General features: G+C 57.6%; 1 protein-coding gene across 2 annotated transcripts; it reads left to right on the top strand.

The window, feature by feature from the left end:
- The first annotated feature begins 5,093 nt into the window (after positions 1–5,093).
- On the top strand, positions 5,094–21,313 carry ERCC2 (ERCC excision repair 2, TFIIH core complex helicase subunit). Of its 2 annotated transcripts, XM_070558024.1 has the most exons (23): positions 5,094–5,173; positions 5,446–5,545; positions 6,700–6,777; positions 6,853–6,915; positions 7,083–7,196; positions 10,067–10,183; positions 10,274–10,390; positions 10,654–10,777; positions 10,864–10,960; positions 11,085–11,218; positions 11,318–11,486; positions 13,664–13,782; positions 16,031–16,100; positions 16,181–16,250; positions 16,332–16,433; positions 17,376–17,439; positions 17,915–18,036; positions 19,664–19,756; positions 19,861–19,933; positions 20,145–20,215; positions 20,328–20,471; positions 20,583–20,726; positions 21,181–21,313. In XM_070558024.1, the coding sequence occupies exons 1-23, from the start codon at positions 5,142–5,144 to the stop codon at positions 21,271–21,273; spliced, it is 2,310 nt and encodes a 769-aa protein (XP_070414125.1). In that variant the 5' UTR covers positions 5,094–5,141; the 3' UTR covers positions 21,274–21,313. The 2 variants fall into 2 exon arrangements, 1 of the variants encoding a protein (XP_070414125.1); XR_011522340.1 differs by lacking the exon at positions 16,031–16,100 and having other exon boundaries at positions 16,101–16,250.
- Positions 21,314–21,333: the final 20 nt, after the last annotated feature.

Raw genomic sequence — 21,333 nt, 5'->3', positions numbered from 1 at the left:
GAGATACCTTCTGAAATAGTTCTGGATGAACTAATACAGTGTCTGGGATTTGCCTCAAAATAATCCGCTGATGAGAGGAGCAGTGGTTGGGGTGTAGACAAAGCGAGATCAGCTGTGAGTTGAATGGTGATGAAGCTGAGTCTATATGGGGCTTCATTACGCTATTCTCTCCACTTTTGTGTCCGTTTGAAATTGTCCTTAAGAAACAGTTATAAAGCGCTCCTGCTTTTGTACAGTTGACATTCTAGTGGAAGAGACAGACAATAAACAAAGTAACAAACAAGAAATACGTTGTATCAGATGCTGCTCACTGTGATGGAAAAAACTAAAGCAGGAGAGGTAGATATATTGTGCCCAAATGGGAGACGTACTCGTTTTCTGTGGCTGCTGTACCTGCTGAAATCACGGTGTTGGCGGGGCCGCCCTCCACTCTCCCTGCGGAGGCTGTGAGGGAGAATCCGGTTCCTGCCTGGCCTTTTCCGGCTTCTCAGCTGCATTCCTGACATTCCCTGGCTCTGCTCCCTTCCTCCGTATTCAAAGCCTGCAGCCTAGCATCTTGCTTCAGTGTCACATTGCCTCTGCTTCTGTCCTGCTGTCGAATCTCCGTTTATAAGGACACTCACGATTACATTTAGGGCATATCTGGATATCTCAAGATCCTTAACTTCACCCCACCTGCCAAGTCCCTTTTGCCATATAAGGGAACATTCATAGGTTCCAGAGATCAGGGCCTCGAGGTCTTTGGGGATCATTATTCAGCCTGCCCAGGCAGTATTACATTTAAATAAGGTGGTCAGGGAATGCCTCTCTGAGGAGGGGACCTTTGAGGAAAGCTAGAGGGGCGTAAGGGAGGAAGCCATGTAGAGATCTGGGGGAAGAGCCTTCTAGATGGAGCAGCAAAGGCCAGGAGTCAGTCATTCTTTTTTTTTTTTTTTTTTTGGTGAGGAAGATTGGCCCTGAGCTAACATCTGTACCCATCTTCCTCTATTTTGTATGTGGGATGCCTCCATAGAATGGCTTGATGAGCAGTGCATAGGTCTGCCCCTGGGATCCAAACCCACAAACCTTGAGCTGCCAAAGCAGAGTGCATGAACTTAACCACTATGTCACCAGGCTGGCCCCTGGAGTCAGTCATTCTAAGATGGCTCCCAATCATTCCTGCCTCCTGGTGTTCACCCCCTTGAGTAACCCCTCCCTTCACCATGGGCTGATGTAGTGACGGATTCTAAGGAAGAATACAGCAAAAGGGATGGACTGTCCCTTTTAGCATTAGGTTATAAAAGACAATGACTTCGGGGCGAACCCTGTGGCTGAGTGATTAAGTTCATGTACTCGGCTTCCAGGTTCACTGGTTCGGATCCTGGGTGTGGACCTGGCACTGCTCATCAGGCCATGATGAGACGGCATCCCACATGCCAAACTAGAAGGACCTACAATTAGAATATACAACTATGTACTGGGGGGTTTCCGGGAGAAGAAGAAAAAAAAAAAGCAGAGAAGATTGGCAACAGATGCTAGCTCAGATGCCAATCTTAAAAAAAAAAAAAAAAGACAATAGCTTCTTTCTTGCTCGCTTCTCTCTCCCTGTCTCCTCTGGTTTTCTTACTTCGATAAAGCCAGCTGCCCTCAGAGAGGCCCACACACCAGGGACCTGAGAGTGGCCCCCTGGCCAACAGCCAGCCAGGAAATGCATCCTGCCAGCAGCCACCTGGTGAGCTTAGCAGAGGCCCATTTTCCCTGCTGAGCTGGGACAACTTCAGCTTCATTCAATTCCTGACCTCTGGAACCCGTGAGATGATAAATGCTGTTGTTGTCAACTGTTACATTTGGGGAATAATTTGTTATACAGATTCACCGACTAATGCAGGCCAGGTGCTTGGGTGGAAGGGCCGGGAGGTAAGTGTGGCTGGGAGGAGCGGGTTAGGGAGAGGACAGTGGGAGATGACATCAGCAGGTGGCAGGATGCTGAGCACAGTGCTTGGCACATGTAAGTTCAATACTTAATTTCATTTTATTATCTTCTTGGTTTGAAGATGTCCTCCCTCCCACTTTAATAGAGTAACCAGGGCTGGGGTGGGGGAGCCCAGAGAGGGGACATGACCCAGCCTGGGCGGTCAGGGAGGGCTTCCTGGAGGAGAGGACATCTCTTTGAGACCTGAAGGTGAGCAGCAGGAGTGAGGCAGGCACGGTGGAGGAGACGATGCTGCAGGTATAGAGGCCATCATTGGAGGCAAGTGGAAAGCAGAGGAGTGAGCAGCAAGATGGGGCCAAATGCAGCCAAGTCCTCTGAAACAGAAGGCGTCACCATGACTTGCTCCCAACCATCCGACGTCACGTGTGTTTACCCTTTGCAGTTTGTTCTCCTTGTACGTGGCAGCGCAAGGAGCATCTCTGTGTGTGTAGCTTTTCCCATTCCACGATTCCTCAGTTAAGGCTCAAGGTCAAGTCAGCGACCTCATTAACTGGCTCCACCCGCACCCCCACTGTCACCACCATTCTGAGTTCTAGCGGCTCCCTGAGATCCACTTTTAGAGGCTTTATCTGACTTTGGAAGTATATTCTCATTTGTATGGCTGTCTAGTAAATGTCATTTGTTGATGTGGATATCACATCCCCATTTTAGAGGGGACGAAACTGAGTCTCAGAGAAAAATGGGCCCAAGGCTTTACAGCTAGGTCAGGTCTGCGCCCCAGCCCACTCCCATCGCAGCCCTGCCCACTCTGGGTCCTCCCTGTCTGGAGCTGGGTCTGTCTCCCCTACCGGATTGCGACCCCCTAGAGGGCAGGGCTGAGGCTGTCCCGGTCACTGCTGTGTGCTTTGTGCCACCGAGTACAGGGCGTGCACAGAGCAGGGGCTCAGAGAAGCTGTGATGAGCGAATGAATGATCGAATGAATGAATGAATGAAAGAAAGTGAGGCGATTAGGAAGGAAGTCACAAGCTTGGTGTGGCCCCCAGCCTCCCGCCTCCCGTCTCTCTGGCTGAGCCCTGGGGTCCTATCAGCAGAGCTCTTGTCTCTAATCCCTGCTAAAATCTCTTTCCTTCTCCACCCAAATCCACTCCAGAATCTCTCGGACATACAGACATAGACACACAGAAGCTGGAATAAAATGGGCTTTGGGCAACTCGCCTCACCTCTCTGAACCTGCTTTTCCATCTGAAAACGGGATAATAAAAGCATGTCGTCCACAGGACTGTCACGAGGACTAAGTCACATAGTTCTCTCCATAACCCTAGCCTCAGCCACTGACTGGCTCCTGACTGTTTGCGAGTCTTAGTCCTTCCATTTCATGTGCCACGGGGCACCTTGAGGGGCTTATGGATTCAAAATGCGCATGTGATCATTTCGCTCCCCTGCTTATTCACTCTCTCAACAAACATTTATTAAGCCCCTACTGTGTGCCAGGCACAGTAGCAGGCATTACAGATACAGTAGAGAATAAAATGGACAAAATCCCTGTCTGTGTGGAGTTGACCTTCTAAACAAAATAAGTCAAATATTTAGTATGTCAGATGGTTACACGGGCTCTGAAGAAAAATAAGGCAGAGAAGGGTGATACAGTGTAGTGTGTTTCTGTGTCTGTGTGTGTGTGTGTGTGGGGGGGTGAGTTTCATTTGGTGGCTAGGGAAGGCCTCCCTGAGAAGGTGCCCTTTGAGCAAAGACCTGGAGGATGTGAGTAAGTCAGCCATGTGGACATCAAGGGAAAGAGCATTCCATGCAGAGAGAATAGCAGGTGCAAAGGCCCTGAGGTACAATGTGTCAGGTGTGTTCTGGAAACTGCAAGGAGGATAATGTGGCTGAGATAGAATGAAGTGGGGGAGAGAGGAGATTAGAGAGGAGTAAGGTGGGTTGGTGTGGGAGTGATGAGGGGGTAAGCTAGTTAGAAACCTTCCATGAGCACTCTGCTCTGGCCAAGACTCACACCCCACGGTTGAGAGCAGGCTTCCGTTTATAGCCCTTATGGTTTCTGAAATTTTTCTTCACAGCCCTTGTCATACTTGTCATCACATATTTATTTGTAGGTTTAATATCTGTTCTTCGGGGACGGGAACAGGGGCAGTCTCGGTCACCTCTGTGTTCCCAGGGCCTGGCACGGCGTCAGGCACGCAGTAGATGCCCCATTGCTGTTTGTTAAACAAGCCATAAAAGCTACTGGCATTCACTGAGTGCTTAGTATGGCTAAGCCCAGTTTTAACTGTTTTACGTGGGTTAATTTATTTATTATTAATTTTTTAATAAGATTTTATTTTTCCTTCTCAAAGCCCCCTGGTACATAGTTGTGTATTTTCAGTTGTGGGTCCTTCTACTTGTGGCATGTGGGACACCACCTCAGCATGGCCTGATGACCGGTGCTTGGTCCACGCCCAGGATCCTAATCGGCAAAACCCTGGGCCCCCCAAGCAGAGCACGTGAAGCCAACCACTGGGCTACGGGTCCGGTCCCTATGTGGGTTAATTTAAGAATCATCTACATTGCGGATAACTTAATTGTTCCCACTTTGCAGACGAGAAAATGGAACCCCAGAGAAGCTAAGCAATTCGGTCAAAGTCACACAGACAGTGGAGCCAGGATTTGGACCCAGGCATTTCAGTTCCAGACTCCACACCTTAACCACCAAGCTACACTGTCTTTCCATTACTGCCTGATGAAGACGTCTAGCACAGTGTCTGGCAAACAGTAGGAGCTCAATAAATGGAAGGAGTTATTTACCCCAGAGAAGGCTAGGACACAGCAGGCGTTTTATGAGTGCATGTTTCTCTGGTGCGGCGAAGCCATTCCTAATCGTGCGCCCCCAAGGGGTCCCCAATTTCTCTGTCATTTTCCTTTAGATTCTATTCGCTACTCAGATAAGCTGGGCAGAGACGGGAAGACAGAATCCCAAAGGATGGGATCGATTCTCTCGGTTCTCTTCCTTCCATGTTTTGTTCTTGGTGCTCGGCGATCCTCAGCGACGCCTGCGGCCCCGCCTCTCCTGGGAGCCCGCCCCCGCAGGCCGTCCGCAGGCGTATTATCCCGATTGGCTCCGCCCCACTGGAGTGACGGGCAGGATAAGCCAATGGCGTCCTGAGGAAGGTGGAGCGGCGCCTCGAGGACGCCCAGGGATCCCGCCTCTCACTGAATATTCATGAGGGAGGCGGGCCGATGCCGCTGCACTCAGCGAGCGGCGCCATGAAGTGAGAAGGGACGAGGATGCGGGGCTCGCGAGCGGGCGCGGGGGTCTGGAGGATGGGGGGGCCCGGCTGGGCGAGGGGAGGCTGCAGGGGTGCAGTGGGCATAGCCACGGGGACCCACGTGGATGGGCAGCGGGGAGATGCCTAGGGGACCCGGAGGCTCTTGGGAACTAGGGGTTGCCCGGGGGGACTGGCGGGCCGGTGTCCCCGGACGGCAGGGGAGTTTGGGGGCTGCAGAGGGCCCGGGGGACTGATCCGGCAGCCCCCGCTGGCAGGCTCAACGTGGACGGGCTGCTGGTCTACTTCCCGTACGACTACATCTATCCGGAGCAGTTCTCGTACATGCTGGAGCTCAAGCGCACGCTGGACGCCAAGGTGGGGGTCGCCCCGCTGCCCGCCCGGCCCGGGCTGCGACCCGAGGTTGCAGGCCGGCTGGATTTTAGGAACCTGAGGGCCTTGGGAAGCCGGCCCTCCCACGCCTCTACTCTCACATAGTAACAGGTCCTAACAGCAGCAGCTCACGGTTCTCAAAGGCTGAGCTGCTCAGTGGTTAGGAATATAGAGACTTTGGGATCGGCTGCCTGGGGTGGGACCCTGGACCCACAGCGGCGTGCCCTTGGGTCAATCACTTCATTTCCCTCTTCCCGTTTTCACCTCTGTAAAACGGATATAGTAGTAGTACCTACCTCAGAGGCCCATGTCAGGCTTAGATGAGTTAATTCATTAACTGGGGCAGCCGTTCTCAATTGGGGGGGATTTTGACCCCCAGAGGACACTGGGCCATGTCTGGAGACATTCCTGGTTGTCGTCCTGGTGGGGTAGGGGTGCTACTGGCGCTAAACATCCTACAGTGCACACGACAGCCCCCACAAGCATTATCCGGCCCCCACGTATCAATAGAGCTGAGGCTGAGAAACCCTGATGTAACACGCTTAGAAGGAGAGCCAGGCACAGAGCGAGTGCTGTGGAAATGTTTGTTAAATTGAAAGGAAAGGGGTCACTATATATCAGATACTATGCTAAAAATTTAACCCCCAGTTTCTTGTTAATCTTCATAGTCATCTTATGAAGAAGTGCTTATGAGGTCCATTTAATTTAATTAATTAATTTATTTTTTTTTGCTGAGAAAGATTCACCCTGAGCCAACATCTGTGCCAGTCTTCCTCTGTTTTGTATGTGAGTCGCTGCCACAGCATGGCCACTGATGAGTGGTGTGGTTCTGCGCCTGGGATCCGAACCTGGGCTGCCAAAACAGAGGGCGCCGAACTTAACCACTAGGCCATGGGGCCAGCCCTTATGAGGTCCATTTTAGAGATGAGGATACTGAGGCCAGAGAGGGGAAGGCGCTTGCCTAAGACCACTCAACAAAGAGGTGGGATTCAAACCCACTGCCCCTGGATCCCAGACTTTTAACGGCTGTGTTGCCCTGCTATTGCAAGATGGTGGCATTCTGGAGGGGAGGTCCCCAGAGTTTGTGTCCCTGAAGTTCTGAGAGCCTGTGTCTTGTCCCTCCCGCCCCCAACACGCAGGGTCATGGAGTCCTGGAGATGCCCTCGGGCACTGGGAAGACGGTGTCCCTGTTGGCCCTGATCATGGCATACCAGCGGGTGAGTGACCCGCCGGGCCGTGGAGGGGGAGGAGGGAAGAGGCCGGCCGGGGGCTGAGGCCATTGTCGTCGGCAGGCGTATCCGCTGGAGGTGACTAAACTCATCTACTGCTCGAGGACTGTGCCTGAGATTGAGAAGGTGAGCGGGGGCCAATCCCAGTGCTCCCCGGGCTGCGCTGGTCCCCCTGGGGTCGCCGTCGCAGCCGTGGGGGCATTTAGGAAGCTGGAGAAGGGCGGGGGCCTGGCTGGGCAGGGGGCCTGTGCTTTCAGTGAGGCTGAGACCCCCTCCCGCCTCGACTGGGGCAGGTCATCGAGGAGCTTCGAAAGTTGCTCAACTTCTACGAGAAGCAGGAGGGTGAGAAGCTGCAGTTTTTGGGGCTAGCTCTGAGCTCCCGGAAGAACCTGTGCATCCATCCTGAGGTGAGCGCCCGGCCCCCTCGCCCTAGGCCTCGGGGCTGAGGAAAGGCTTCCATCCCACCGGGAGTCCCCGACCCCCGGACCAGGCCTCTCGGGAGATACGCAGGGGCCACACACAGTTCTCTCCTCGCTCCTCGTGGCCCAGGCCAGCACGCCTCCTCCGGGGAGCCTTCCACTGGCCCCACCTGGGAGAGGTTAAGAGGGCAGCTCCTGGAGTCCAGCAGGCCTGCTGTCCTGGCTCTGAACCTTCTCAGCCAGGTATTCCTGGATAGGCGATTTCTGCTGTCTGGGCCTCAGTCTTCCTTTCTGTAAAATGGGGATAATGAATTATCTGTTTCATACAGTCGTTGATCAGATTGGGCAAGGGTGGAGGGTGGGCAAAATAGGTGAAGGAGGGGGCCGGCCCGCTTCGGCGGCCCAGGTTTGCCGGTTCGGATCCCGGGTGCGGACATGGCACCGCTTGGCAAGCCATGCTGTGGTAGGCATCCCACATATAAAGTAGAGGAAGATGGGCACGGACGTTAGCTCAGGGTCAGTCTTCCTCAGCAAAAAAGAGGAGGATTGGCAGCACATGTTAGCTCAGGGCCAATCTTCCTCAAAAAAAAAAAAAAGGTGAAGGAGGTCAAAAGGTACAGACTTCCAGTTATAAAATAAATAAGTCCTGGGGCTGTGATGTGCAGCATGGTGACTATAGTTAATAATACGGTATTGTATATTTGAAAGTCGCTAGGAGAAGAGATCTTAAAAGTTCTCATGAGAAAAAAAATTGTAACAGTGTACGGTGACGGATGTTAACTAGATTTATTGTGGTGATCATTTCACAATATATACAAGTATCCAGTCATTATGTTGTACACCTGAAACAAATATAATGTCATGTGTCAATTATATCTCAATAATAAAAAAAGGATTGGGTGAAATAATGCACGTATAGTCCTCAGCATGTATAAAGAGCTAAAAGAATATTAGAAATTATTGTGACATTAATATATGTAATAATATATGGCACATAGAAGATTAGTTACTAATCTACCCAGAAATGGAAATATAATGATGTACACCTGAAATTTACATAATGTTATAAACCAGTGTTACAGCAATAAAAAATAAGTTTAAAAAAAGAATATTAGTTATTATTATGTTATAAAACTATTGCATTCACTGTGTGCCAGACACTGTTCTAAGCATTTTATATGTGGTAACTAACAGATTATATATTATATAATGTTATTTGTGGGCCAGCCCTCGTGGCCTAGTGATTAAGTTCCATGAACCCTGCTTCAGTGGCCTGGGTTTGGTTCCCAGGCATGGACCTCCGCCACTTGTTTATCAGTGGCCATGCTGTGGTGGTGGCTCACATACAAAAAAAAAAGAGGAAGATTGGCGACAGATGTTAGTGCAGGGCAAATCTTCACCAGCAAAAACAAAACAAAACAAAACAGAAAAACCCCACGTTATAAGAATACATGAGAAATAGCACACATGATGGCTGATAATTAAAGAGACGTAGCACCAGCTTTGCTGACTAATGAAGCGGGAACGGGAGAGGGCAGGGTCAGCAGCCTCAGAGCCTACTCTTGGGTGAAGGAGAAGGTTTGGCTTTGAGCAAAGGCAGCCTGGGCTGTGGTACTGAGGGGGCAGCGTGGGGTGCGGGCAAGGCGGGCTCTCAGACTGCGATCAGAGCCTTCTCTGTGTCTTAGAGCTTGCTAAGCTTCCAGCTGTTGTAGCATTTTAAAAGATAAAGCAGGGGCCGGCCTGGTGGCACAGCAGTTAAGTGCCCACATTCCGCTTCGGCGGCCCGGGGTTTGCTGGTTCAGATCCCGGGTGTGGACATGGCACCACTTGTCAAGCCATGCTGTGGTGGGTGTCCCACATATAAAGTAGAGGAAGATGGGCATGGATGTTAGCTCGGGGCTAATCTTCCTCAGCAAAAAGAGGAGGATTGGTGGCGGATGTTAGCTCAGGGCTAATCTTCCTCAAAAAAGAAAGAAAAAAGATTTACTCTTTTAGCAACTTTCAAATATGCAATGCAGTGTTATTAACTGTAATCACCATATTGCACATTATGTCCCTGGGACTTATTTGTTTTATAACTGGAAGTTTGTACCTTTTGATGGCTTTGCCCATTTTGCCCACCCCCAATGGCACCCACCAGTCTGTTCTCTGTATCTATGAGCTTGTTTTTGTTTTGTTTCGTTTTAGATTCCACATGTACGTGAGATCACATGGCATTTGTCTTTCTCTGTCTGACTTATTTCACTTAGCGTAATGCCCCAAGGTCCATCTGTGTTGTTGCAAATGGCAAGATTTCATTCTTTTTTTGTGGCTGAATATTATCCCATTGCACATAGGGCTTAATGTTTTAAAAATAATAATTTAAAGAGTCTAACAGTGTTACCACTTTTGTATCTTGCAGCAAGTTCCCAAGTGTCTTAACTGATTAATAATGAAACAGGTTGAGGGGCCGGCCCAGTGGTGTAGTGGTTAAGTTCAGTGCACTCCATGTCAGCAGCCCAGGTCCACAGGTTCAGATCCTGGACACGGAACTGCGCCACTTGTCAGCCATGCTGTGGCAGTGACCCACGTACAAGGTAGAGGAAGACTGGCCCAGATGTTAACTCAGAGCTGATCTTCCTCAAGCAAAAAAGGAGGAAGAGTGACAACAGATGGTTAGCTCAGAGCAAATCTTCCTTAGCAAAAAAGAAAGAAAGAAACAGGTTGAGGTTTGAGTTTTCCAAAAATCCCTGAGTCTCACCCCAATGGGCTGGTTCAGCCTCCCATCCCACCTGGCTGTGAGGCCTAGAGCCCCAAGTTCAGGGAGTGGCTGGGCTCCTCAGCCTATCTTGGTGCCCAGATGCCCTCTGTACGCCTAGGTGACGCCCCTGCGCTTTGGGAAGGACGTTGACGGGAAATGCCACAGCCTCACGGCCTCCTACGTGCGGGCGCAGCACCAGCAGGACGCCAGCCTGCCCCACTGCCGCTTCTATGAGGTGCTTGCGGGGGCAGGGCCGAGGGGGTGACAGGGAGCCGCTTGAACGGCCAGCCTCGCTGACCCCCAGGCCCCCTTTTGCCCCACCCAGGAATTCGACACCCATGGGCGCCAGGTGCCCCTGCCCTCCGGCATCTACAACCTGGATGACCTGAAGGCCGTGGGGAGGCGCCAGGGCTGGTGCCCGTACTTCCTTGCCCGCTACTCGGTGAGGCGGCGGCGGGGGGCAGGGGGTGGGTGAGGGTTCCAGGCCGCCTGCCCACCCGTCTGTCTGTCTGCCTGCCTCTCTCCGTGTTGGTCTGTGCCTCTGTCTGTCAGTCTGTCTGGATCCGTGTGCTTCCATTTGTGCCTTGCCCGTGTCTCCTTCCTTGCCTTGCCTCTGTGGCCCTGGGAGGGCTGACGGGGGCTGGCAGGGCGCGGGGTGGGCACGTGCAGGCGGGCTGGGGTGACCCTGCCCTCCTCGGCCCCCAGATCCTGCACGCCAACGTGGTGGTCTACAGTTACCACTACCTCCTGGACCCCAAGATCGCCGACCTGGTGTCTAAGGAGCTGGCCCGCAAGGCGGTCGTGGTCTTCGACGAGGCCCACAACATCGGTGAGGGGGCGCAGTGGGGCGGCGAGGCCAGCCCCTCGGGCTGCCGGGGGCTGCGTGCTGAGCCGCCCGCTCCCCCTCTTCCCTAGACAACGTCTGCATCGACTCCATGAGCGTCACCATCACCCGGCGCACCCTGGACCGCTGCCAGGGCAACCTGGAGACCCTGCAGAAGACGGTGCTCAGGTGGGCAGGCCTGGGTGCCCCCCGCTCCCCATGCCCCCCCCCCCCCGCCCCCTGACCCCGGACACCAGCCCCTTGCAGGTGCGCCCCAGGCGTCCCCGCCCTTCCCACACCCTTGTCCCCGCAGGATCAAGGAGACGGACGAGCAGCGTCTGCGGGACGAGTACCGGCGCCTGGTGGAGGGGCTGCGCGAGGCCAGCGCCGCGCGGGAGACCGACGCCCACCTGGCCAACCCCGTGCTGCCGGACGAGGTGCTGCAGGGTGAGCGCTGCCCCGCCGCCACCCCCGCCCCGCGCCGCGCCGCGCCCCTCCCCGCGGCGGTGGCCTGACCCCGTGTCCCCCTCCACCTGCATCCCGCAGAGGCGGTGCCCGGCTCCATCCGCACGGCCGAGCACTTCCTGGGCTTCCTGCGGCGCCTCCTGGAGTACGTCAAGTGGCGGCTGCGCGTGCAGCACGTGGTGCAGGAGAGCCCGCCCGCCTTCCTCAGCGGCCTGGCCCAGCGCGTGTGCATCCAGCGCAAGCCCCTCAGGTGCGCCCCCACGGCCGGCTCGGCCCCGCGGGGGAACCTTGTCCTCCGAGTGTCAGGAGTGAGCGAGGAGGCAGGGGAGCGTGTGTGATGCAGGGGCTGGGACCGCGGGCAAGGTCGGAGCTGGTCCTGGGCCCTGCATTGGGCAGGGGCCTGGCAGGCAGCAAACGGTGCAGCCAGAGCGTTTGCTGGAGGGGGTTTGCTGCCGGACCGTTGACAGAGGGGGCAGGCGGGGCGGAGGAGCTGACAGCGCTGGGAGGCCCCTGGGCTCCTGCAAGAGCTCAGAGACATTTCTACCCCAGGTCACAGGCAGGGCAGGGAGCGGCCCTGGAGACGGGCTCCTGACAAGGCCCAGCAGGGTGGGAGCTGGGGGAAAATGCTGAGGACCCCCTGGGTCCCTGTCTCCTTCCACCAGTGCCGCGCATTGTTCCCCCAGCCTGAGGACAGGAGCATCCCCATGATGCAGACTTGGGGGGGGGTCAGTCTCCTGGCACAGAGCAGGCAGAGGATGGACCTGGGGCGTCCTGTACTTTCCCATTGCTGTGTTGGATAAATCATTGGTCTTCTCTGACCCTCAGTTTCCTCCTCTGAAAAGCTAATGGTGGTCACCTCCTTTACTGCCAGGTTTCTGTGGTGGTTCAGTGAGAAAGCATGACACAGGTCACTGGCCCTGTCTTGAGCTCTGACAGGGAGCTAAGCATTCTGTGTTCCGTCCCTCGTGGAATCCCATTGCAGTGTCTCTGTGCTGCGGATGAGGACACGGGTGCCTGGAGAGGAGGGTCACATAGCACTCACTGCTTGGGGTGGCTGTGCCAAGCCAGGGCTGTAGGCTCCAAAGCCCCTGGCTGTCCTGGCCCTGAAAGGCTTGGGACAGCCCTCCGTGCGGCTTCGTCTGTGTCCCCTGCCTGGGAGACTTGTGAGGGCAAAGATACGACCTTTGTTCCCCGAGGCCTGCTCTGTGCTGGGGACACGGTGGTGACCGAGACAGCTCTGGCCCTGCCTTCCTGGGCTCACCGTCCAAGGGGAGACCTGTCCCAGACGGGGATGACCCAGGATGGGCAGAGCTGGGGTGGGTGAGCCCAGAGGGCTGAGGGAACACAGGGGGTGCCTGACCCAGCCTGGTGACCAGGTGGGCTTCCTGGAGGAGGGGATGCAGTGGGAACGAGAGAGAGATGGTCCTACCCCACCAACATCGTGAGAATCGGGGGAAGAGACATTAAAGAATTATGAGACCGCGATCAGGGCAGGCTTCCTGGAGGAGGGGGCTTGTGAAGGGAAACAAAGGGATGAGGAGCCAGCCAGAAGGCCCCACCATGCATCCTTTCTTCCTGTGCTTTATTCATCTCGCACACATTCCTTGAGCATCTGTCCGTTGTCCAGCCCTGTGCTGGGGATGCTGGGGACCCAGCAGGGACTAAGACAGCCTGGTTCTACCCTCCCCGGCTCACAGGCCAGCAGGGGAGACACACCCACCCCCAGACAGGGGCAATGCAGAGTGGGCAGCGCTGGGATGGGGAGCCCTGAGGCTGGGGACACATGGGGGGTCACCCCATCCAGCCGGAGGGTCTAGTCGAGAAGACAGACTGGAAGCAGCGACACTCAAGACACGGCTTTCAAACTGGGCCGTCTGCCCGGCTCCAGAGCCAGGTGCTCCTGCTCTGTGACCGTCCCCTAGGGATGAGCGTCTCCAGCCCGCTGGCAGTGGTGGCGGCTGGGTGGCCTTGCGTGTGCGTGAGGCTCCACGACGGGTGTGAGATTGTGAGCATCTGGGACTGACCCCGTCTGTGTCACTGGGCGTGGCCGTGTGTGACAGGTTCTGGGCGTGAGTGTATGACGTGTGGCCGTGCAGGATTCACATCGTGACTGGGATTCTGGGTGTGGATGTGGGTCCCTTGTTTTGACCGAGAACCTGCGTAGGAGATAGTGAGACCGCGTGTGACACACAACCACGTGACTCGGGTGTATGATTATTGCTCTCTCTGTGCCCTGGTGCAGCACGGCTCTGTGCGATGGGCACTTTACAATGTGGGGACACAAGTGACCGAAACAACCCCTGCGCCTGCCTTTCTGGAGCGCCCATCCCCTGGGGAGACCCCGGGCTCTGACGGTCGAGGAGGGGGCTGCTGGTCCTGCTCCTGCCAGCCGCCCCCGCCCCCAACCCCGTCTGGCCTCCACTCCAGGTTCTGTGCCGAACGCCTCCGCTCCCTCCTGCACACCTTGGAGATCGCCGACCTTGCCGACTTCTCCCCGCTCACGCTCCTCGCTAACTTCGCCACCCTTGTCAGCACCTACGCCAAGGGTAAGCCCCAACTCCCTGCCTCTGCCAGGCCCCTGGTGGCCCGGGTCAGGGTCGCCGCGGCATCCGGAGGGTTGGCTGTGGGACTTGGACATGCAGGACGTTGCAGGGCTGGCTCAGGGGTTGGGGCTTTATGTTGAGGGCAGTGGGGAGCCACATAGGGTTCTTGAGCGAGGGAGCCTCGCACTCAGTTGTATTCTCAAAGCTCCCTCTGGCTGCAGCGTGGAAAACGCGGGGGGTGGGCGATGGTCTGAGATGAGGCCAGAGAAGTTCTGTGGGGTCAGCTCCACCGAAGAGGGTGGGGAGGAGTTGTTTCTTCTGCCCCTGACGGCACTGGGGAGCCATGGCAGGTTCTGAGCAAGGGAGGAGCAGGGTCAGGTTTGTGCTTTAGAGTCTTCTGGCAGGGACTGGGGGCAGGACGGGGAGAGGGGAGGGGTCGGAGAGAGATGTGCGCAGGATGGAGGCCGGGCCTCAGTGCCAGGCCGTGAGGAGCACGGGGAGAGGGCTGAGGGTGGCGCTCAGACTTCCAGCTTTGTGGGAGCTTGCGTCCCTCCCCTCCCTGAGCTCTGAGCCGCCCAAGGCTCAGGCTCATCCCCGGGGATTACTCCTCTATCCAGAAACCAGGCCAGGCCCGGCCTCAGCAGGACGACGGGCGGCCGTCCCCGCCCCCCGAGGGCCCATCAGCAGCAAGTCCCGCTGAAAAGTTTCTTCTGTGTCCATCCCTCCGTCCCACCCTGTCTTCCCTCTCTGGCTTTCTCCCCTCCTCCCCGCTCCGCCATCTGCCAGCACCTCAGTCTTGTGCCTGGAGCATCCTTCCCGTCTTCCTCAGCCCCCAGCTGCCCCCCCATCCTTCAGTTCTCGGCTCAGTAGAGATGTCCCCTCCTCCAGGAAGCCCTCTCTGACGCCCAGTCTGGGTCAGGCCCCCTCCTGGGGGCTCCCTGTCTCAGCCCTGCCCACTCGGAGTGGTCACTCTCTGGGGACAGATCTGTGTCTCCATCACCGGACAGTGAGCCCTGAGAGGGCAGGACCAGAGCTGTCTCAGTCACCCCTGTGTCCCCAGTGCAGGGCTGGGCACAGAGGACTTGTGATTTTTTTTTAATATGTGAAATTGAATCTGTACATTCATTCATTCCTCTCTTTGTTCAGCAAATGGGCCAGCCTAGCACTGGGGAAGCCCAGGAACGAGAGAGACCTCAGTCCTGACCTCCTGGAACTTATATTCTAGAGGGGAAGACAGGGGGCAAAGACATAAATAGGGGCCAGCCCGGTGGCGCAGTGGTTAAGTTCGCATGCTCCACTTTGGCGGCCTGGGTTTCACTGGTTTGGATCCTGGGTGTGGACCTATATACTACTCAAGCCATGCTTTGGCAGGCGTCCCACATATAAAGTAGAGGAAGCTGGGCACCGATGTTAGCTCAGGGCTAGTCTTCCTCAAAAAAGGCACAAACAAATGAGAGAGGTAATTCCAGAAAGTGGTGGTTTTCATGAGAAACAACTATGTTGCCGTGTTGGAGCATGCCTGCAGTGGCCAGGGAAGGCCTTTCTGAGGAGCCGACCGCTGAGCCGACTCCCAAATGACCAAGTGAAGCTAACCGCCTGGGGAAGCTTTCCAGGCAGCGGGCCCAGCAAGTGCAAAGGCCCTGGGGTGGAGGGAGCCTGGTGGTTTGTGAAGGTTGGGCGGGAGGCCCATGAGCAAGGAGGAAATGGGCTCAGCTGGCAGAGCTCCACACACTATTCTGGACCCTGGGAAGGGTGTGGAGAGCCGTGGGGGGCTTCTGAGCAGGAGAGGGATGTGACCTGACTCAGGAGCTCGCAGGGTCCCTCTGCTGTGTAGGAACCAGGGCCGGGAGCCCGTTGAGGCGGCCGCCGTGGTCCAGGTGGAGGCAGTGGCGGCTGGACTGGGGAGGGGCTGGGGGAAGCGGTCAGGGTGCAGCTGGAGGTTGGCGGCAGAGCTGACCGGCCTCCTGCTGGCTTCGACGGGAAGACAGGAGAGAAGGCTGGAGGCTCCGGCCTGGGCGGGCCCTGCAGTGCGGTGCGGGGGGCCTGAGCAGGGCCCTTTGGCGCTCTCTGCTTAGGGTGCTCCACGACCATCTGCATGGGTGGCGGCCCTGGGGAGAAGCGGGCGGGTGAGGTGTATTTTGGCCTCTGATGCCTGGGTTCGAGGCTTGGGCGGCTGGCGGCTGGTCCCCGTCACTCGCGGGGGTGGGGCTGGGTCTGACGGGCGCCCAGGAATGTCACTGGCCCCCTGTAGGTTTTACCATTATCATCGAGCCCTTTGACGACCGGACCCCCACCATCGCCAACCCCATCCTGCACTTCAGGTGAGCGCCGACCCCAGAGGGGTGGGACAGCCATGGCCTAGCCCCCCGCCCGGCCCCACCGCCCCGTCTGCCTCCCGCAGCTGCATGGACGCCTCGCTGGCCATCAAACCCGTGTTCGAGCGCTTCCAGTCTGTCATCATCACGTCCGGGGTGAGGACCCTTCTCCCCCCGCCCCAGGGCTCCTGGTTCCTGCCAGTCCCGCTAAGACCCCTCCTGCCGTCCCTGCTACAGACGCTGTCCCCGCTGGACATCTATCCCAAGATCCTGGACTTCCACCCCGTCACCATGGCGACCTTCACCATGACGCTGGCCCGGGTCTGCCTCTGCCCCATGGTGCGTGGGGGGCCTCCCCTCCTCATCCGCCCCCTCCTCTGCTGCTTCCCCAGCCTCAGTTTCCTCCTGTGGCATGGGGATGCCTCCTCCCCGTTTCCGGGGCGGTGGAGCGATTTAGTGAGACGATGAGTGTCAATGCTGTGTGGCCCGGGGCCTGGCCCTGGTCACCTGGCTTTGCCCGGTTCATTGTCCCGCCGTGACCTTGGTCAGCGACCCCCCCGACTCTGCCTCAGTCTCCCTGTCTGTATGACAGGCGACAGACACAGGCCCCCATCCCTCCTCTGACGTCCTGGGGCCAGACGGCTTGTAGAGTTGCGAATCTTCTCGACTTCGGAAGCGAGGCTGTGCTGTGTGGGTGCGGCTCTCCCGCCGGCCCGTGGCCTCGCTCCAGGGAGAATCAGACTGTAGTTCAGCAGGAAAACGTCTGGAAGAGTCAGACGAGAGAGCGGAGTCAGGGCTCAGTAGACTCAGGGCAGGGCAGGCTTCGCTGCTCCAGGAGTTGGGGCCAAGCTTAAAAAGCTGGAGTTCCCGGCGCGCTTTGGCTTTTGGAATTGCCCTTCAGGAGCTGTGGAGGGCAATGAGCGCGGCATCCCCGTCTTGGGAGGTGGCCGGTGGGAACGCACCTGTGGCTGTTGAGGTTGTGGCGAGGAGCCCTCTCGTGAAGCCGCTGGCCTGGAGGCTGGGCTGGCCGGGGGGTTCTTGCTGGTCAGAACATGGACAGGCTTGGTGTCAGTTCCATCTTTGCCATTTATTTGCTGTGTGACCTGGGGCAGGCAACTCACCTTCTCTGAGCCTTTGGTCTTTCATCTGCACAGTGCAGGTAACAGGGTAGCTGAGGGTTCGGTCAATCACACTATCTCTAGAAAGCTCTAGAAACCGGCCCTCACTCATCGGAGCGCTTGCTGCTGCCTCACTTATTATGGCCTCTCTTGCCCTCTCCAGATCATCGGCCGTGGCAACGACCAGGTGGCCATCAGCTCCAAATTTGAGACCCGGGAAGATATTGGTATGCTGCCCATGGGTGGTTTGTCTGGGTTCCAAGAGGGGAGGTGTATGAGAATGGCTCAGTCATGCTGCGGTGACAAGGATCCCCAGATCCCAGTGGCTCAACGCAGGGGCTCCTTCCTGCCCAGGGTACCCAGCCCTGGGGGTGGGCGGGGCTGCCCACGTCTCCTCCCTGGGACCCTCTGCTGGCGGAGATGTGACACGAGGGGTCACAGTGAATTGTACACTGGCTCTTAAAGGTACTCACATGGGGTGACGCACAGCCACTGCTGTGCCTGTTTCGTCGGCCATGGCCAGTCACACGGCCACAGCTAACCTCAGGGGCGGAGAAGTGGGACGTGTGTGGACAGCCCTGCAGGCAGCCTCAGCGGGGCGTCCGGGAACCCCAAGTCCTAATGATGTTAGCCAGGAAAGCGCCCATAGGGAGTGGGGAGGAGGACCGGACCGGGAGAGAGCCCACTCTCTGACCCCCACAGCGGTGATCCGCAACTACGGGAACCTTCTGCTGGAGATGTCCGCCGTGGTGCCCGACGGCATCGTGGCCTTCTTCACCAGCTACCAGTACATGGAGAGCACCGTGGCCTCCTGGTACGAGCAGGTACGTCCAGCCACCCTGGCCACCTGCTCTCCAGGAGGACCCCTCTCTCCTCAGCTCTTGACTCTGTTCCTCTGTGTGTTTGTTTTACTCCTTTTATGGTTTTTTTTTTTTTCCTGTGCTGAGGGAGATTGGCCCTGAGTTAACATCTATGCCAGTCTTCCTCTGTTTTGTATGTGGGATGCCACCACAGCATGGCTGTCGCGAGCAGTGTAGGTCCACACCCAGGAACCAAACCCAGGCACCAAAGCAGAGCATGCCGAACTTAACCCCTAGGCCACAGGGCCCGCCGCAACTTCTCTTGTGTTTTAAACAGTGACGTGTATCAGGTGGCAGGACCATGTGCAGAACACAAAGGGACACTTTCAAGAGTGCTCGCCCCCTGTCCCCTGCTCCCACATCCAATTTAAGAACTAAGATGTGAGCAGCTCCGTGGGCCGCTCCTTCAAAGGCGTACCCCTCAGGAGAGGCCACCACACCCCAGCATCTGGGTTCCTTATTCCCCTACTGCTTTTTTTGGGGGGGGGTCACCCCCGTGACTGTCCGCCCAACGTGTGTGGCTTGATGTGGAAACTCGGGGTGGCAGCGTGACTTCTGGGTGCCGTGCTGTTAGAGGAAGGTTCTGGAGAATAAAGGCTGGACAGAGCCTCGGGGCAGTGAGTCTGCAGAGCCCGTGCTGGGGAGTGTGTGGGCGAGGTCCTGGGGCGTCCTGGAAATGGGGTCACCGCAGGCGGGTGCTGGGCGTGGCAGGATGTGGGGGCGGGGGGCCGCCATATCCTTTCTGCTTCTGAGCGCACCATGGCCCGGCTCTCGGAAGGTGCAGCCAGGGCTTCTTTGGGGTGAGATGGTGAACTTGGCTGATCTGAGCACCGGGGGGTGGGGGGCACCTCTTCCACGCACGGCCACGTCCTTGGTCTCGTCCTCGGACGGGCTCTTTCCACACTGTGGGAAAGGTGGCTGAAGCCGCCTGAGCCTCACGTCCCAAGGGCCCTTGTGTCCCATTTAAGAAACCTTTGCCTACCCCAAGGTCACAAAGATAGCCTCCTGTGTTTCCTTCTAGAAGCTTTGTAGTTACAGCTTTCACATCCGTGAGGTACCTCAGATTCATCTTTGTGGATGGCGTCAGCTCAGGGTCAAGGCTCATTTTCCCCCACGTGGAGAGGCAGCTGCTCTCCCCACTGAGAGGCACGGTGACCGTCTGTGTGGGGTGTGCTTCTGGACCCTCTGCTCCGTCCACGTGTCTGTCCCCATCAGCACCTCACCCTCTGTTACAGTGTTGGGTCAGCCTCTGATTGGCGCTGCCTGGCCTGCATCAGTCTCTCCACCAATCACCGGCGGGGGGAGTGTCCTGATGGGCCATCTTGGGCCCCGTCTCCCCTCCTTGTGCAAAAGATGGGGCACAGGGATTGGTTCCCTGCCTGGGTCACAGGGTCTCCCAAAAAAAGTGGGGCTGGCCCATCCACCTCCCTCCATCCCTTCTTCCCCGAGTCTCTGCTGGGCACGCCGAGGCCTGGAGACAGAAGTGTCTGTCGCATGGGAACCCGTGGCAGGGTTGAGCTCAGCCAGGACGCCGTGCCCTTAATCCATCTCCCACCAGCCCGCGCCCTGACCTGCCTGTGTCTGTCCCTAGGGCATCCTTGAAAACATCCAGAGGAACAAGCTGCTCTTTATCGAGACCCAAGATGGGGCTGAGACCAGTGTCGCCCTGGAGAAGTACCAGGAGGTGGGTGTGTGGGGGGATATGGGGGTGCTGAGAGACGGGCGGCCGAGGGGCCAAAGGAGGCAGCTTGGGGGGGCCGCGTCTCATTCTTGGTCTCCCCTCCCCAGGCCTGCGAGAACGGCCGTGGGGCCATCCTGCTCTCGGTGGCCCGTGGCAAAGTGTCCGAGGGAATCGACTTTGGTGAGTGGCCTAGGCCCCCTGTCCCCAGGCACCTGCATGGAGCCCTTGGCGTGCCTGCTCCCCCAGGGGGCCACCCACCCACAGGCTGGGCATGCCCAGGGGCCCCCTTCCCTTGTCCCTGGGCCCTCGGAGCACACCCACTCTCTTCCCACTGAAACCGCACGACCTGCCAGGCCCCACCGGTGACCTCTCTCCTGCCCCCCGCCCCCAGTGCACCACTACGGGCGAGCCGTCCTCATGTTCGGGGTCCCCTACGTCTATACCCAGAGCCGCATTCTCAAGGTGAGCAGCACTGGGGCCGGGGGTCGCCAGGGACACATGTGGTGTGGGGCAGGGGCAGGCAGGAAGGGACGGCTCCCCCCTCTCCTGTCCCCCTCCACCTCCCCCACTGCAGGCGCGGCTGGAGTACCTGCGGGACCAGTTCCAGATCCGTGAGAATGACTTTCTCACCTTTGACGCCATGCGCCACGCAGCCCAGTGTGTGGGGCGGGCCATCAGGGGCAAGACGGACTACGGCCTCATGATCTTCGCCGACAAGGTGCGGGGTCCGGGGCCTCCGCCCAGGCTGTCCCTCGGTCATCTTCCCGATGAGGAACCTGGCTCCCCCAGCGGGGTCCTGACGCCCGCCCTCTTGCCCTCCTGCTCACAGCGGTTTGCCCGGGCGGACAAGCGGGGGAAGCTGCCCCGCTGGATCCAGGAGCACCTCACGGACGCCAACCTCAACCTGACCGTTGACGAGGGCGTCCAGGTCGCCAAGTACTTCCTGAGGCAGATGGCACAGCCGTTCCACCGGGTGAGCCAGGGCGCCGCCCTACCTCCCATCACCCTCCCCGGCTGAGCTCCTCCTCCAGGAGGGCCCTCGGCTTTGTCCCCGCGCCCCAGCCCGGCCTCACAAAGAGAGGTTTGTGTGCGCCCACGTGCCAGGCCTGGGAACGGGGGAGTGGAGGCCGTGGGGAGCGCGAGGAGGCAGGGCACCAGGGCCTCGGAAAGCCACCCGCTCCAGCCTGGACACCTGGACACTGCCCTCTGGCTGCCACCTCCCTCCACCTGACTTCTGCTTACGGGAGGGTATGCTCTGCATTGCGCCAGGTTCCAAATTCCAACAGCCTGTCCCAGAACCCCCTTGTTGGCCCCCTCCTGTCACTACTGGCCTCAAGTCCTGGTCCCCTGTGTCCTATCAGGGGCGTGTGGGGAAGTGCAGCCGCCGTCCCTGTCCCCCGCCATCTGATACCTCCCTCCCCCGCCAGGAGGATCAGCTGGGCCTGTCCCTGCTCAGCCTGGAGCAGCTGGAGTCGGAGGAGACGCTGCGCAGGATAGAGCAGATCGCCCAGCAGCTGTAGCGGGAGGGGGCAGGGCCATAAAAGGTGTTGGTGGTGACAACTGCGTCTTACTGGCCCTGG

Source organism: Equus przewalskii, chromosome 9 (assembly GCF_037783145.1).
Source record: "Equus przewalskii isolate Varuska chromosome 9, EquPr2, whole genome shotgun sequence".
NCBI lineage: Eukaryota > Metazoa > Chordata > Mammalia > Perissodactyla > Equidae > Equus > Equus przewalskii.
The sequence above is the reverse complement of the archived record's forward strand: the minus strand, read 5'-3'. Positions and strand labels throughout refer to the sequence as shown.

What these genes read in the sequence shown, in the direction of transcription:
- ERCC2 (XM_070558024.1), top strand. Translation starts at nt 5,142, where the DNA reads ATGCCGCTGCACTCAGCGAGCGGCGCCATGAA. An exon ending in TCAGCGAGCGGCGCCATGAA is followed by an intron (nt 5,174 to 5,445) that starts GTGAGAAGGGAC and finishes CCCCGCTGGCAG; the next exon opens with GCTCAACGTGGACGGGCTGC. An exon ending in CCCAGAGCCGCATTCTCAAG is followed by an intron (nt 20,216 to 20,327) that starts GTGAGCAGCACT and finishes CCCCCACTGCAG; the next exon opens with GCGCGGCTGGAGTACCTGCG.